This window comes from Manis javanica, chromosome 4, assembly GCF_040802235.1.
Source record: "Manis javanica isolate MJ-LG chromosome 4, MJ_LKY, whole genome shotgun sequence".
NCBI classification, from domain to species: Eukaryota; Metazoa; Chordata; class Mammalia; order Pholidota; family Manidae; genus Manis; species Manis javanica.
In genome coordinates, this window is record NC_133159.1 from 39,548,055 (window position 1) to 39,566,511 (window position 18,457).

The 18,457-nt window shown below is 40.5% G+C and overlaps 1 protein-coding gene across 5 annotated transcripts in view; it reads left to right on the plus strand.

Moving 5' to 3' along the window:
• Nucleotides 1–18,457, plus strand: part of ELAVL4 (ELAV like RNA binding protein 4) — a 131,816-nt gene that overhangs the window by 75,968 nt on the left and 37,391 nt on the right. For all 5 annotated transcript variants that reach the window (XM_073233904.1, XM_073233905.1, XM_073233903.1 and 2 more), the window contains exon 2: nucleotides 8,615–8,855. In XM_073233904.1, the coding sequence (XP_073090005.1) occupies nucleotides 8,615–8,855 (241 nt within the window). The remainder of the gene's footprint in view (nucleotides 1–8,614; nucleotides 8,856–18,457) is intronic.

Below are 18,457 nucleotides of genomic sequence, written 5' to 3' on the forward strand. Positions count from 1 at the left end.
CAATGTCTTGGTCTATAATAGCATTCAATAAACTTGTGTTGAATTGAATACACTTGTTTTGAGGATATGCTGAGAATTTATTACCACATAACTTCCTAGAGTAAATAGGTCTTTCAGGTTATTTGTGCATCTGCCCAAAGGTATTATTAAGCTGTCAGCATGTTTTCCCCAGTTGGAATTAAATATTTTTTCTGGAGTTTTCTAGTTACCTTCCAGCAGAATCTAGGAAATTTGGTATAAATGGTTTTGGGAGACAGGAGTGCAATCTTCAACCAGATTCTCCTGGTCCATGGGTCTTTGTGAGTCAGCCCCTTTAATTGCTGGGGTGAGAGGGTGAGCTGGGAGGAGTTTATTCCCAAGTTTCCTTTTCCTAGAGTGATCAGATCATCGATCTCAGACACTTTTTCTTGGGCCCCATTAATAATGTGTCTCCTATCCAGCTGAATCATAACCAGGAAAGCATTGCATTTAGGAAAAAAGCATTAATCTGAAGGGACTTGAGCAAATTAATGCCTCTTGAAAAGAAGGAAGGGAGTATATGGATTTTATGAGCTGATGGACAAACTTAAAGAAATATGAAATTGGGGGGTTGTAGGGATATTTTTAGTGTCTTTCAAGGAGCAAGAAGAGAAGTGAAGAATTATTCCTAAAAATAATATCTGTCTTCAGGAACACAGAGCCTGCTGTGTAATTTTCTAACTTTGAGAATTTATTTTTCAGGCTTTTGAAAGGTGGGTGAGATGCAGTAGTCTGGGCTGCTCCACCAAAGTCTAACATACTGCCTGTCAGAATTTTACAAGGGTTAAGTGGAAAATGCCTACAAAGAGAATTAAGACTTTTATTTTTTTTCTCATGAATAATTCAAACCTATTTCTTTAATGGTCCGATTCAGTGGCTGCCCTTGGTGAACATTATTCTTCATGCTCTTGGTGGGCTTTAGACATAAACTTTCAAAAATCCTTCCAACATGGTAAAAGGCAACACCTTTAAATACTCAGGAAAATACTTAATAACACACACGTGTATGTACACATGTGCACACCTGAGGCATGTTTGCCATCGGTACCTTCCTCTGGCATCTTCCCAGTTTGAGGGAATGCTGACATTTGGAAGGGCGCTGAAAGTAGGGAGAGCATTTGGAAAAGAAGTATCACATTCCTGCGATCTTCTTAGGTTCTTTTCTCTTGGTCCTTCTGTTTGAATTGTGCCTCAAGACCACTTCTCTACCAGAAAACCGTAGGTTGAAGAGTGCAGAGAGCACTGTGAGGGGAGTGCCCTGAGATCTTGGATGATGAAGTAGTGAGTTATTCTACTCCGCAGGCTCCTGTGAAGTTGTAACCTTTCATTTGCCTCACGAAGTAAATCTTGAAAGTATAAATTAGGTTAAGATATGTAAATGTAAGACCATACAGTTTACTGTCAGACTGTCATTTTAATAGAAAATATTTGAGCAAAGCCACAATACAGAGTGGCTGACGGGATTGGTGAGGGGGCTCTGGGAGGGCCTCTGATGTGGCTCTCTGGGACCCAGGACAGTGACTCTCCTCAGCTGTGAGGAGAACCAGCCCTGAAACTTTAGCCTGATTTTTCCTCAAACTTGAGCAAGTAAGAGCCTTGTGAAGAGGGGAGGACAGGCAGTGGGGCTGTAAGATACTCATAAACTGATGAAAGAAATATTAAGGGAAGCTTTAAGTATGTCCTTAGAGTTTGGGAATGGTCTTGCTTAATCCACCTGACAGACTTTCTGACCATAAGACACTGATAGTTAGAGGCCATTTGAGGGATCCAGTGAACTATTGGACATGCAAGGACTTGCATTCAATCAATAGTCCTTTATCCAGAACCTACCAATTGTCAGGTCCTGCTCTCTACATGCAGGAGATACTATAATACACAAAATAGATGTAGTCTCTGTGCCATGGAGCTCAGGGTTCAGGTCATTATTCTTTGTGAACTATAAAGTGCTATTCTCAGGAAATTTTGGGGGAAGATACATCTCCACACCTCTATCAAGTGCATTTCTATGATATGGCCACCCCTCACCTCCTCTCTTAAAATAAAAAAAGAGAAGTAAACCCTCATCCAAAAGGCAATGTCTGCGCTGGCACAAGAGAACTCAAGTAAGGGGGTCAGTAGACCTGGGCTCATGTCCCATGTCTGCCTCTAACTAGCAGTGTGATATTGGGCAAGTCATTTCCCCTTTCCTGTCTTCAGTTTCCTCATCATTAAAATTATGGGGTTGGGCTCTGTGGTCCCTAATGTTCTCTTATACCTCTGGTCCATCTACACTGTGAAGTCAGTGAAGGCCAGCTGCTTGTCTTTGTTGTCTCTCTATCCCCAGGGCCTAGCACAGTGCCTGGCACTCTGGGGCTCCATCTCTGCTCATCTAACATACCCAGATCTAGCCATTGCAGAGATAAATCCTTTTCTTATGTGCATATGATCTGGCATGTCCAAGAATTAGTGTAACAAATGCCTTGGATGGACAATAACAAGAAATGTGATTGAACAGGTAATTAGGACCATTGGGAAGGACACAGGATTATGGCGATGGAAATGCCATGAAGGGCAGAGAGGGTTGGCTCTTTTACCTAGGAGCACCCCTGAGAAAGCACCTGGCCCAACATTTGCTTCTTACTTCCCCTCTGCAGAGATAAATAACTGAGTGATGATCGAGCAACTGCATGTCTGAGGCCTTCTCTCTGGCTTTTGTTGTAAATTTTGCAGAAAAAAAAAAGAGTGGTGGGAGGGGTGAGGTTAATGCATTGAGTGTGAGTAATTAGTCATTCAAACCATTGACATTTACAATGACAGGATTTGAGTGCCTGCATTATTGTGCACTGCTCTAATAGTTTATCCCTGAAATTTTCTGCCTGTATAATGTTTCTTAAAATATATCACAGGAGCATAAAAGATTTAATGCAGTGCTTTGTACAACCATTAGAGTTTGAAGTCAACTGAACCTTCTCAGTGCTCTATCCTGGATGCTTGCTGTAATTCTGTTCTTAATTGACATTCAGAAAAGGGAAGGAGGGCAAATCAGGGGTTTGGAACATGGTCAGCGGCAAAGTTGGCTGTGAGACCCACACAGAACATTATATTGAAGTACATATGTACACTTGATAACTGGTATATGTATTTGCAATGAGTATTGTGGTGTTATAATATCAAAGGCTTTAGCCTGGGGGAAGCAAGTGTTCTGATTTTGCCAAGTCAGCCTCTGTGCTTACCAGAGAATGTGCTTCCCACCAACGATGTTTAATTCTGGTCTGTTTTCCAAGTAGAGATTACAGGTATCCTCTCTTTAAGATTTATCATGGAACCTTAAAATGCTGTAATTTCATATTCTTGGGTTCTATATCTTTCTATCTTGGCAACTTTTGTTATTTTCCAAGTCATGTTTCAAAATCCTTTGGGGTCACTTGTGTGTCAGATTTGATTATGACATTTTACATTTCTGATTCTATTTTTAAGCCTGTCTTACATCCTGGGATGCATCATTAAAACCAATAAGGGGTCTTATTTCATGATTATATATTAACATATTTGCAAATGTCTCTTAGCTTTGGAACTATACATTCATTAGAAAACACTGTGTATGTGCATGTGTGTGTTTTCAGCAATCCTCTCTGAATTCACGGAAGGATAACTATAGTGTGTGTGCAGAGCAGAGAGCTTTGTCTCCATCAGATGAGAATAATTTTACCTAATTTATAGGTTTGGTCAATTGAAGTAATCAGTACCAAACATTACCTCTCACGACTCCTCTTTGAAGGTTTGAACCCAATTAGGGTTGTCTGGTCTACAGATGGGCCTCAACTCCAGCAGTCAATATACGTTAGGAAATCCACATAGGCTGTAAGGAGACCCAGAAAGCTTTTTGGAGAACTGAAATTACTTTCTTGCAGACTTAATACTTCCTGGGTCTTTCTGGAGCAGGGAGACCTGTAGTATGTTGACATGGACAGGTGCTGGCTTGTATCATGTCTGTCTGTGAAGAGAACATCCACACGACAGAAGATGAACCTCGCTGTCTGGTGATCATTAACAGTTCTTGTCCCACAGAATCTCAGAATGCTTTGGTATGACTATATTCTTCTTCGTGCTCCATCATTAATACCCCAAAAGCTACCTCCACTCAGGATATTTCTAGGTGATTGTTGGGAAGCTGAACAAGGGTAAGCTGAGAAAAGTGGGCAGCAGGGAAGGTGTTCTATAGATACGACTTTATATGTACAACTGGTTCATTAAATCGAAACATGGTAGTTGGGCATCTCTGTGGTTCTGCCAGCTGAGCCTCCTGAAATGGATAAATTGTGTTTTTCACATTCCTTATCTTGGATTTGGTGGTACTTCTTGTACTCCTTGTGTTAATTGCTCGGACACTTAACTCAGTGAAGCAGTGAGACGACACAGGAAACGGAGACACTGCACGAACCCAGAAGGCACGACGGCTTGGCAGAGCGGGAACCAGCCTCCCAGCCGGGCGTTATGATGATACTCCACAACATCATCTCCATTAGCACAACCCCCTCTCTGGGGCACATCTCGCCATTTTCTCCTGCCTTAAGGGCAGAGCAGCTAAATAGGCTCTGCTGGGTGCTTCTACCTGTGCTCAGGAAAGGTTGATTTCAGATTCTTCTCAGAAACTCTTTGCTTTCTTCTTTCTGTCTGGAATCCTGCAGTTGACCTGAAGCCAAGAAGAACATTCTGGTGATGTGATAAGTGGAACCACTAAAGTTACTTACATGATGGTAAAGAATTTTAGAAGATCCCCACATTCTTCAATCTGCTTTATTTCCCTGACTCCTCTTGAATCTTCGTTTTTTCTTCAGTTTCGTTTCCCATTTGTGATCATCGGAAGAGGAAACAATTAGAATAACACCTATGTAGGGCACAATGAGAAATAACAGGAAACCTCTAGGCACTTAATAAATATATATATTCTCTAATTCTGAAGATAACACCACACAATAGGCTTTATTCCAATTTACTAAGAAGAAATTGATGCCCAGAGTATTGAAGTAACCTGCCTGAGATCTTGCAGCTAATAAGCAGTAGAACTAGAATTTTACATCAGCTGTTGCCTTGACTAATAAGTCATTCCTTTTTGACTATACCACTCTGTTTCAGATGAGAAAATAAAAACTGAAACAAAACAAAAATGGTCTCTGAATGTTGATGAGGATGTGTAAGCTACTGGAACTCTCAGGCTCTTCTAGTGGGAAAGTAAATTGGTAAAACCACTCAGGAAAACTACTGACAGTATATATACTAAAGTTGAACATACATGTACTCTGTGACCAAAAAATAAGGGACTCCCAGGAATATCACCGCAAAAATGTGTGTGTGTATGCCAAAAGACATGTACATAATGCTCACAGCATCATTATCTATAACAGCTAAAAACTAGAACAACCCATATGTTCATCAACAGTAGGAGAGATAAATAAAATGTGGTATTTTCAAATAATGGAACTCTTTACAGCAGAGAAGAACAACCTTTTGCAATATCTAACAACATGGATGATACCAGACATAATGTATGAAAAGACATAAGAGAGTACGTATTGTGTGATTTCATGTCTAGAAACAGAAGAAACAAATCTATGGATAAGAAGTCAGAAGAGTAGTTACCTTAGGGGGCTGGTGTGAATGATGGTGGTGGGGACATGAGAAAGGCTTCTGGGATGCTTGTCACATTCTGGATGGTGATCTGAAAGGTGATTGCCCAGGTGTGAGTTGTGTTCACTTTGTAAACATTATTTTACTTGTACCCTTAAAATTTGTACACTTTATAATCCAATTAAAAAATGGGCAGAGGAGATGAGCACACAGTTCTCCAAAGAAGAAATTCAGATGGCAAACAGCCACATGAAAAGATGCTCCACATCGCTAGTTATCAGAGAAATGCAAATTAAAACCACAATGAGATATCACCTCACACCAGTAAGGATGGCTACCATCCAAAAGACAAACAACAACAAATGTAGGTGAGGTTGTGGAGAAAGGGGAACCCTCCTGCACTGCTGGTGGGAATGTAAATTAGTTCAACCATTGTGGAAAGCAGTATGGAGGTTCCTCAAAATGCTCAAAATAGAAATACCATTTGACCCGGAATTCCACTTCTAGGAATTTACCCTAAGAATGCAGCAGCCCACTTTGAAAAAGACAGATGCACCCCTATGTTTATCGCAGCACTATTTACAATAGCCAAGAAATGGAAGCAACCAAGTGTCCATCAGTAGACAAATGGATAAAGAAGATGTGGTACATATACACAATGGAATATTATTCAGCCATAAGAAGAAAACAAATCCTGCCATTTGCAACAATGTGGATGGAGCTAGAGGGTATTATGCTCAGTGAAATAAACCAAGCAGAGAAAGACAAATACCAAATGATTTCACTTATATGTGGAGTATAAGAACAAAGAAAAACTGAAGGAACAAAACAGCAGCAGAATTACAGAACCCAAGAAGGGACTAACAGCTACCAAAGGGAAAGGGACTGGGGAGAATGGGAGGGAAGGGAAGAAGAAAGGGGGCCTTACAATTAGCATGTATAATGTCAGGGGGGAGGAATGGGGAGGGCTGTGCAACACAGAGAAGACAAGTAGTGATTATACAACATCTTACTACGCTGATGGAAAGTGACTGTATTGGGGTTTGTGGGGGTTACTTGGTGAAGGGGGGACCCTAGTAAACATAATGTTCTTCATGTAATTGTAGATTAATGATAACAAAATAAAAAAAATTTGTGCACTTTGTGTGAATGATGGGGATGGGGACATGAGAAAGGCTTCTGGGATGCTTGTCATGTTCCAGACAGTGATCTGAAAGGTGGTTACCCAGGTGTGAGTTGTGTTCACTTTGTAAACATTCTTTGACTTGTACCCTTAAAATTTGTACACTTTGCAACACATATGTAAAAATGCTTATCTCTCCCAAATTTTCAGAACAGTCAAATGGTAATAATAATAGAAGGTGCTAATTATCAGATGTCTGCCAGGTCTTGTTTTACTCATCTATAGGATATAGAGAATATTGGAATATACCTCATTGCCTTCTGGTGAGGAGTCAGTGAGAGAGGTCACATCAGGTGATTGGCAAAGTGACTTTAGTAACTACCAATGATTGTAGTTATGTTCCTACCACTATTCAGGTGTTTTATATAGACCACGTCACCAGATCAGTTTCCTTGAAAAGCAGGTGGCATTGTTTCCTTTTTTCAAATGAGGAAAACTAAGGCTTCCAGAGTTTTAAGTGCCTTACCCACAGTCACACAGCTAGTTAATGGCAGAACACCATTTGTTTCCAAGGAGATGATAATCAGTTTCAGAGGAGATGGAAGCCATATCATGAAGGACAAGTAAGAGATGATGACAGGACAGAAAGGAAAAGTGAGACTGATTGGGCCGTATTTGGGGCAGGAAAACTGGGTGCAAGCCCAGACTCTGCCCCAATTTCCTGGGATGACAGAGAAGTTGCTGGGTATCTCTGGAATTAATCTCAAATATGAGAGTTTTGCACTAGATCTCATTCCCTAAAGTGCCTCTGACTGTACAATTGTGATTCTCCATGTTTGTCGTACCATGCACAAAGCATCTTTATGACCTGGCTCCATGAGCTTAAACCCATTTTCCATGTAAAACCATATTCTGGCATCATCGTCTCAGTACTTTTCCCAAACACCCCTATCCTATAAGCAGGGTTAATTGCTCCTGCACTGTATGCCCAGTGTGCTGCTGTGAGCCGTTTGCCTGCCTATATCCACTATAGACTATGAGCTCCTTGAGGTTAGAGACCAAGAATTACCCATTGTTTTATTCCCATGCATGCTGCCTGGAACAGTTCACATGCCCAGAGGAAAAATCCAGAGAAAGTCCTTTTTGACTAATGTGTGAGAAGACAGCCTTGGGCTGTGCTGGACCTAAGGTAGAGAACTAAAGAGAACTTTTCCTTCATGTTTTTTAATTTTATTAGAGGTTCAGGAGTAATAGTAATGGAATGGCTAGGGAGAAAAATCACAAGTGACTTTGTAGCTCCCCAGCATGTGCTTATGAAGTCTGAAGTTTGATCAGTGATTAAGCATCCCTGAAAATCTAAACCCTTCCCATATGGAATGGCCCCACTTAATTTAATGTCATTTTACTTTATGAGATAGTTAATAAACAGGTACTGTATTTGATCTTGTGCGTGTAGCCCTCTATATTTAGTTTTTCAGCTTTAATGGAACTATAATTTTAATCATGATTATTACTTTACATTTTAATTATAATTTGGTGTGGCTTAAGTATACATTTCTGAGAGTGATTGTGTAATGAAAACAGGAATTAGCTTTTCATTAACAAAATAATGGGAGAGTTCCCACTGCATTCTAGTCTGTGTTCAGAATCTATGGGCTGGCCTAAAAATAGCAAGGGGAGTTTAACATTTTGGTTAAAAACATGCTTCTAAATTGGCTGTGTTCACAACCCCATCTCCTTTCCTCCATCTTGCTTTATCTTGTTCTCTTTTTTTTTTCAAAAAAGAAAAGAAAATCTTAAAAGAGACTTTAATTGTGTCTTTGAGATTTCAAAAGCCTTCTTTTTATTATTTTTATTTTTATTTAGATAATTAGCACCATGGAGCCTCAGGTGTCAAATGGCCCGACATCCAATACAAGCAATGGACCCTCCAGCAACAATAGAAATTGTCCTTCTCCCATGCAGACAGGGGCAGCCACAGATGACAGCAAAACCAACCTCATAGTCAACTATTTACCCCAGAACATGACCCAAGAGGAATTCAGGAGTCTCTTTGGGAGCATTGGTGAAATAGAATCCTGCAAACTCGTGAGAGACAAAATTACAGGTATGCTCTTCTTCCACAGCTACATTGTCCTGTTAAATGTGCAGGCCTTAGTATAATCCATATGCATGGTGCTGCATCTGAGTGTCTGCATCCTGTGTTCAAGGATGGCGTGGGTACACGGTCATAAACTCATACAGCTGTACACCTTACACAAAACCTTGTTGTGGACTGGTAGGACTGGGAAGTAAATGGAGATTTACTTTATGTGAAATAATCCTTTGGTTTTATCCCTGTTTATTCTCAATCAGCTACCCCTTCCCTTTGTTCTAGAGTGCTTTGTTCTGCCCTCTGCCCTCCCTAAACTCTGGGCTAGTTTTTATCTATTTGCTCCTTTCCTCTCAAACACATGGTTTGTGTGTGTCCAGCATTCTTCCATGTGTTTGAGATAGTGTTTTAAAGGTGCTCTCACAGACTGTGGAAGGAGGTCACCACTGCCCATTGTCCCGGGGGAGAAACAGGCCTTGAGGACAGCAGATTATTCAGAATAAAACTGCTCTGCAGTAGGAGGGAGATGCTTAATGACAATCTGCATTCGAGGTATTTTATTTTATTAATTTGTCTTGCAGCTACTCTTGGGAAGTCAGAGACTTTTTACTTGAAAGGGAAACAATACCCTCTACCACTTCAATACTGAAGGTTTTAGGTTCTGAGTCTTTCCAATCAGCAACTGTTCACTGAGGACCTAATGTTGGTTTGCTTAGCACTGATGCTGTAATTCTGGGGGGAAATTTCTCTGTAATCTTTTTGCAAGTGAGACTATTTTCTCAGAAAAATATTGGGCTACATCATGACAGTGAAGCTGCTGCTCCCTGATGCTCCAGCCCTCAAATCCTTCACACTCAACTTTGAGTATTTGTACTTTTTGAGTTTGACTTTTGTTTCCCTTACTCTGGACAGTTTAACTTTTGAGCAATTGGACTATATATTTTTTTAAAAGGAAACTATAATTAATACAGGGAGTTACTGCACCGTGATTTCAAATCAGAGAATCCAGTGTGTACGTGTGCTTGTAGCTATACATATCCTCTAGTTCTTCTGATTCACTTGTAAATCTGTCCCCATATAAATTAAATACTTTGCAAAATCATAAAGCTAAAATAACTGTCAAAAATATAAGTCACATAGCCCTCCAAATATAATTTCCTCATTGGTAAAATTGGAAAACAATACTTATCTCAGAGGGTTTATTGTGAGGATTAAATGAGAAACTCAACACATACTGTTCAGCACAATGCCTTTTGCATGGTGATCTCTCAATAAATGGGAAATGTGATTATTATAGATACAGTTAATACATTTCAAGGGGGCTGGCTCAAACAGAGAAATAGTATCAAGGTCTCCACATAGGGCCAGAGCTTTGACAGTCTTATCCCAGAGTACTGGCTCATCCATCCCCCAACACAATTGCCTGTGCTCTCAGAAAGCCAATGTTTAGATTCCTGAATAATCTTTATATAATAAGATGATAATTCAAACAAAATTAAAACCAGTTAACCATATGATTCTTCCTCCCACTTCTGTATAGAAAATGTATTTTTGGTGTAGCCTTACCTTCTAAATAGGGACTCTGCCAGCTATATTAGTGAATATTATTAATCACCTTTTCAAAAGAGTTCCCCCTTAGAACCACAGTGAGATTTTTGAAAAGTACTGATTCATGGTGTTGTTCCTTGTTTTCTAAAGACACATGTTTAAACAAGCAGATTCCTTTACTGAAAGAATGCTAATTTGGTAGTTCACCGAGTCGATTTGAATAGGAGTGACAGCTTCTAAGACAGCCTTTAATTTGGTATACAAAACCAAAATTGTCAACTTTGGTTTGTTCAGCACCCCCTCCAGCACAAGCAGAGACATACAGGAGCATCTGAGCTTAAAGAAAAAGCTTATGGGTTGAAAGCAGAAATACAATTCAGGCATAAATTTATAATTATGAATGTTTTCTTCATTCTGGCAAAAATAAGAGATTTACTTGCAAAGAACCTACGGGAAGGAGGCAAGGAAATAGAGAGAGAGAGACAAGAGATATTTGCTCTCATTTGGTAGCAGTGTTTAATAAAAGTAGAACTTGTGGTTGTAAAGAGTGCTTATTAAATTCTTCATTTACACTACCTAATTAATTCTAGCATTTTAAATTAACAGTGAAACTGGTCCCTGCTGTACCATTCCATAGATGCAGTATATTTCCTCCATCCACCAGTTGTTCAGGTTTAATTGACTACACTAAAAGTCAGAGACGGAGGGAGAGAGACGTCTGTGGGGAGTGGGAAGGAGTAGCAGTTGTTCTAATGGAAGACCGTCTGAGGCCTACATCGGGGGTTAAGTGATAACACAGGCGGGCAGAGGTGAGGTGTCACACCAGACAAGTTGAAAGGCTGCTGCTGGCAGGGTAAAGTCAGAAGTCAGGGTAAATGACATCATAGGTATTTTTGTTGCCCTGATTTTTAACATCCCAGTCCCTCCTTTTCCTCCAACACCTCCTACAGATCTCAATACATCTCAATCCTGTGAAGTTTACAAGAAGTTCTAAATATCCAGTGGGAGGATTGGGGGGTGGGTAGTGGCAAAGAGATAAGAAATCAAGATTAAGATTTTCCAGCCCAAACCACTTCCAAAGAGAATGTAACCGATTCCCTTAGATGGTTCTGGCTTAGAAAATTAAGGAGGAGAGAGAAAAAGACCCTCTTTGTCAGTGGTGTGGCTGACAGGCTGGATTCACTCCTGGTTATGGGTGGTCAATGAATTCTCTGAGAACACAGGAAATTTGAGCATAGACTTAAGTGTTGTGGTGCTGAGGACATAACTGCTATCATTTCAAGTCCTACTCTATGCCAGATACTTACTAAGCACTGGACATACCTTGTTTCATTTAATATTGAGAACAGTCTCCATTTTCTCAGATGAGGACACTGAAGCTTAGTGGATTTAAACAACTTCTCCCGGCAGCATATTTATTAGCAGGTGGAGGAGCTGGGATTCACCCAGTTCCCAAAAGCATTATCTTATGTGGCAGCCTGTACAGCATGCCCCCGTCTGTGTTAAGTGAAGACCCCTGCCTAACCCTCACCCCATAACCCAGCAAAACAGTATGTTCCTCTGAGTAGCAGTTGCTGGCCACCCTTTGCAGAGTCTACCTAATGCACCTAAGACCCCTATGTGTAACAGGAGGCAAAGATAACCATATCTGTCATCCTCTGGGGATATGCTCAGCCTTCAGGATGGAGCCAAATTTACTGAAAGTGCCAGGTTTAAGATTCCCTTAACTGCTTTTGGACATCTCTGTTACTTATCTTCTCAGAAATATTAGATTTTCTTTTTCCAATTGGGAAAGGACACTTATCAAGATAATCTAGGTACCAGGGAGAAAAAACCACGCATCCCAGGTTGTGTGCAGCCATGAGCATTTGAAGGCTAGGAGTCACGTCCTTTATCTTTCTCCTTCATCCACCTGCAGCTTCTGGAGAGAAGAGGAAAGTGGCACATTGTCTGCAAGGACTCATACAACCTAGAAACTCAGGCAAAAACACAAACTCATGGTAGAAATTATATTTTTCCCATGGACTGCAGAGAATTGAATTTGTTTCCTATTTTTTATTTGTCGTATTTTTGTTTTTCAAGCTTTGAGATTGCATTACTGAATCCATGTTCCTATGATCAGTATTTTAGGGGAGGAAACATACAGCTTAGCCAGGATAGAGTGAGGTGGCTCAGGGTAGGTAGGTCTTAAAGCCAGCCAAGCTGAAATGCTAAATTGCATTTTTATAATTATTTGTCTTATTATCACCCCTCTCCAAAAGGAATAGAGAAAGGAGGAAAAAAGTAACAAAGAAAAATCCCCAGAAATAAATCAGTATACTCTAACAGTTTTGATCTGCCTATCTAGATTGTATGATTATTTGCATCATAGTGACAAAAAAGAATTGTATTTTTACTTAAAGTCATTCTCCATGTGCCCATGCAGTGTAGGATTTTTTTTACTATATCAAAAATTATTTTAATGTTTGATAACTGTTTTGTAGCATAACTGATTTTCTTTGTTTTCCTATGTATTATTATTACTACCAAATGTACATCACAGTGGTTCAACAGTCTCCCACCCACTCCCCCTTGGTAACCACTAGTCACTTCTCAGTGTCTGTAAGTCTAATACTGTTTTCTTCCTTCTGTTTTGCTTTGTTTTTATATTCCATAAATAAGTGAAATCATATGGTATTTGTTTTTTGCAACAACATGGATGGATCTAGAGGGTATTATGTGCAGTGTAGTTTTTAAGAGTGTTATCTACCTATCTCAAGCAGTAAGAACTCTGACGGGGAGGTTTTGAGGACAGGATGGTCCAAACTGAACACTATTGATTATAAAGCTGAACATATGGAGTGACTTGTATACAGAACAGACTATAAGTGCTGAGGATGGTTGAGAAAGGGTGAGGTTTGAGTTAGCTGCAGATATGGGGGGAGGTTTGAAGGACAGGGTTAGGGCTTAGGTAGGAGGGAAGAAAAGCAAAAGACTGGCACTAAAACTCCAGTCTAGGAACAAAAGGCTTTTTCATTCCTCTGTGCTGTGAACAAAGGCAGTAAAGCCCGGCATGCCCCTTTGGAAGGAGTATTCTCATATGAAGCGACATTGCCAATGAAGCTAAGCATACCAAAACATTAGCCAGTTAGAGCTGCACCCCAATGGACAAAGACAGCATTTCCTTAACCTCACCTCTAACCCATCTCTTCATTTCTTCCTTTGTAACACATGTCTTTGGCTTAACTAATGTTATCATTCAGTGGAATAAGCAGAAGAAGGCAATAAAGACCCTTCACAGCTGGGGATTCAGGGTGGAAACTTCACCACTGCCTTTATATCTGGAGTCATGTCTCTAATTAAAGGCACCAACTCAACACTGGTCAGGTGACACTGGGTAACTTCTCTTCTTTCTTGGATTTGTGAAAATGCTAATAACCCTATGTATCCCTCTTAGCAGATGAGACACAGCACATGTGCTACAGAAATGGGCAGAGTGTTAGAGCATTGAGGCCAGGAGGCATTCCCTGGGACACAGGCTCTTGGGTTGAAGAGGAACAGGAGAGTTAGGGGATTGTGGATTGCTTTATGTAACCTCATGCACTTTGAATGAACTGGATAGGGACACTACAGGAGTCTGGGTTTTACTTCTGAGATAACTTTATAAAAAATAAAAAGCTCTGAAAAATCTTTAAATATGAAAGTGCTTTGAATTCACTCCTGAAGGGTGGTGAGTTCAGCCCTAAGGTGAGTTTATTGGCATGATTTCTTACAGTATTCAGCAAAGGCAAATAAATAAAAATAATAGCAGCAGCTGTTGTGTGGTTTTGTGTGGCTTATGTGTGTCCTGGGTACTATGTTAAAGGCTTTAAATATAGTAGCACACTTAAGTAGTAAGTTGGGATTTCTTGGAGAGTCATTAAGAATGGCCAGTGTTTACTGAGCACTTACTGTGTGCTAAACATTGTGCTGAGTGCATGGAGTTTCCTCAAGAAACTTAAGATAGTATTTTACAAAAGAAGAAACTTGGACTCGGGAAAACTGAGTCCAAAGAGTCTTAGCTTCCAAGTAGGGGAGCTGAGACTTGAACTCAGGGCTGTCTAATTGTGAATTGTTCAATTTCTGGTTTATCTTTGGCAGTTTCCCTAAAAGCACCGAACTGACTTTTCCCCTTCACAGCCAGCTCAGCTTATATTACCTAGGGAAAGAAAACTTTTAGTCCAAGGCACACATAATTAGAATTAAAAATCTTTTGTTTCAGAAAAGATCACACTGTCCATTAAAAAAATAATAAATGTTGATGATGCCTTCATTCACCAGGTCACTACTTACCTGAACAAAGGGTAATAGACTTGGAGTGTTTTTTAACCTCAGGTTTTCTCTCTTCACAAAATACTCTTCACTATGTTTGCCTCTTTATTTTGCAAGCACCATATCGAAATGGATGTTGCCTTAAATTTAAGCATAGTTAAAACTCAGCCTCAATTATGCATATCCAAGAAAAATCCCAAGATATTGATTAGCTAAATGAACTTTTCTACATGCACATCAAAGGGATATTTGTTAGGGGTGGGAAGGGTAGAGGAAATAGTAGCATTTATCAGCATATTCTGCTGCTGAATTTGAAAATGTGCTTGGTACAGTGCAATGTGTCTCCTGAATTCAGAGAAAAATAAACCAGGTTTGTATCTGTCATTTTATTTATCACCTCCCTGCAGGCATCTTATACATATTCCACAAAGAAGAATAAAAGAGTTTTGATTTGTTGACTTGGGGAGGGGGTGGTTATTGTTGGGGTGAATGGGAAATTTTTAGGTATAGAAAAGATTTGACAGCCTATTGGGGTCACAGAATGGGAATAGGGGTCCTCCTTATTAAAAGGAACCTTATCAAAAGGAACTTGGAGAAGGCCAGCACGTGAAGTGCAAACAACCAACCATGCGATCATTGTGCGTCTTACACACCCACCAAGGGCAGTCAGAGCCCTCTTATTCTTTCTAATAAGGACAGGTTAGCACCTGAGTGGGGCTGTGCAGGTACATTCTGCTTCTCTTGACGCAATTTTTTCCCAAGACGGCTATAGTCAGGATTATAGGCCAGGCATGGTTCCCTTTTGCCCCCTGGCTATCTTCCTCTTCATCTTCCCTTGCAAATCAGATGATTCTGCCCTGCTTCCAAACTCAGATAACCACAGGAATGTATTCTCATATCCCAGGAGAGATGTCTCAAAGCATTTTTACCTAGGATGTGAATCAGGCCTGGGTATTTTAAGGATTTTCTATTTCTGTACTTTAGCTGACTGTTTGGTTCATAAGACTAATTCGCTGTATACCCAGCCTCCCCTCCTTCTCCCAAAACATGCACACACACACACACACACACACACCCTCACACCCTCACTCACTCACTCACTCACTACCCCCACTTCTCTGTAGAATGACCTGGTTGACTGAGGAAAATAATGTCAAACTGAAATTTCCACCTATCATCTAAAACTGTAATTCATTAGCTTCAGGGTAGAAGGAAAGTGCTTTCTGAAATGTGTTAATGTGAAATTCATTTTTTGTTGGAGTTCTCTGAGGTGTGGTGGTGATTTCTTCTTTCAGTTTGTACCCCCTGTTCCATATCTCCCTTACTGCTTTTACTGGTGAACTCTGCATCTGTTTTTATCCCTTCTAAGAACTAGTCTTTAAGTTGCCTTTTCGTTTCTTCTACAGTTCCCAAATTGATCTTTGATGGGAGAAGATATTTCCAGTTTGGAGAGAAGATAAAATTCATATAGACATCATATATTTGTATAAGGCTTTTACATTTGTAAAACATTCTCCATCAGCCAACAGTATTTATTTAGTGTGTGCTCTCTTAGACCAAATAAATGTTATTCCCTTTTCTTCTCTCCTCTTAAATTCTCTGTCAGGGTCTGTGAGGAAGTCAAAGAGGATAAGACATCATTTGTGCCCATATGTGGCTACTAGCAGGGCCAGTGAATGGGGTAAAGCAGGACAAATGACAGAGTCCTGTAGCCACCTGCAGGTCCAGTGGAACCTGGAAACTGCTTGTGATGCATATCAATACACATCTATGTTTGCTGTTTTGTGGGATGCTTTGTTTTGTTCTGTTTTTCAGCAAGGCCCAAACTCACCCTTCCTGACCCTGGTTATTAATTTCATTGGAAAGATAGCACATAACACTGGCTCCTGACAGTACAATGAAGTTGGAGGTTTGATGGAATGCCAACTGTATGTCAGCTACAGTGCTAGGCATATTATATATGTTATCTCATTGAGTCTTTGTATCAGTTACGTGTGATCAGTGGTATTATCCTCATTTTACAGTTAAGGAAGCTGAGGCTTAGAATCAGTTAGCTGGAGAATGGGGTTAGATCTATCTAACTACAAAGCCTACGGTCTTTGTTTCCTCCTCATTCTGCCTCTGCTTAACGAAGAGGAAAACAGTATCAGCTATGGGTGTTCGAAGGAGAAAAAGATGGCAGAGGGCTGGAGTTCTCAGAGCAAGTGTCAAATAAGAGTGAGCCTTAAGCTTGGTTAGAAAGTAGATTGTAGGAAACCAGTCTAAGCAAAGGACACACTGAGCCAAGCTTCAGAGACACCTTCAAGGGATAGTGAATAGAAGAGTCGGGACTATTGTGTGGGCAAACGTTAGTCCCCCCTTTGTGTTGATGAAATAACTGAAGCTCAGAGAGGCTAAGTAACTTATCCAAGGTCACAGCTAGTAAGCGGTGGGGTTAAGATTAGAACCCAACTCTGTCAGACTCGGAAGTCGTGTTTCTTCTACTTTGTTAATAAATAACTTGACCTAGCACAGAAGAGGAGGACAATTGGCAGACTTCCCATGGTGTCCAGGACTTGAGTATCATTGTTTGTGTTGCTGAGGTCAAGTTCATGTTTTCTCAGTGACTCTCTTTCCACCTACTTCGATTTCTTGCTGACTTACAAGTTTGGTTTTCTTCCTGGCCCTTCTAACATTAAGTGGATACAGCTAATTAGGGTAATTACTCTGATTCCTATGGCTGCTAATGGGATTTCTCATCACAAACATCTTGAATCAGATTCAATAATTTTATTGGTGGTATGAACATAAAAATATATACTTAATACTCCCCAGTATTTGCCCTTTGTGTTTGTTTTCAGAGGCTCTTCTATTCAATACTTCCTCTGACCCTGTAGAAATAGCCTATATAGGCACTGTCTGTACTCAACTTACCCACGGCGCCAGTGCAGCCCAAGGAAGACTTGAGTCAAGAGCACCTGGCTCCTTATTTAGCTTGTGCTTTCTTCCTCTCCTTTTCCTTTTATTTGCTTGTTTCCTGTCCTGGCTTATTTGTTTTATATCATTTGATCCAAAAGGATTTTGGATTGGCTTATATTACGGAAAAGAGCTAAAATTAAATTAGTCATAGACTTTTAAAAAATGCAAAGTAGAGGCAAATGGGTATAGGATGGTAAAAGGAGACCAGCAGGAAAATTTGTAAATTAAGTGTGGCTAGGTAACTTGTCTGAGAAGTAACCAACCACCTAGCCTTAGTTTTCTTAAATCGAGGAAAAATAGATGGTGACAACCTTGATCCCATTCTCTGGTGGTAACCAGAATCCCAGCCCCGCCCTGCTTCCCACTACACTCATAGTAGTCTGCAGGCCTCTGGTTGTGCAAACTGTTACCAGCTCTAATATAGATGGGATATAAAGCTTGGAATCACATACATGGAGTTTTCCTTTTCCCATCTTTCATGCTTGAACCCATGTTTGGATTGATGTGCTTGTGTTTTCTGGCTGGGGCGGGCAGTGACACAGAGAGGCTGCCGGAGTGCAGTTCCTGTTTTCATTAGCATGGGGTGAAAACAGTGTGCTGAAGGAGGTATTCTGAAGTGGGCTTCCTTTCTGGCTGCCCTGACCTGAGGTATCACTGGCTTCTGAGTCTCTTCAGTCTTCCTCCTCCCCTCACACCCTGAAAATGGACGCACGAGAACTTCAGTCCTTCACTCCCATCTTCCTGGTGAGGGTTCCTGCAGTGAGTTCTGGCTGGTTCCCTATTGCCCAGACCCTGAGCTGGACAACAAACAGGAAAATCAA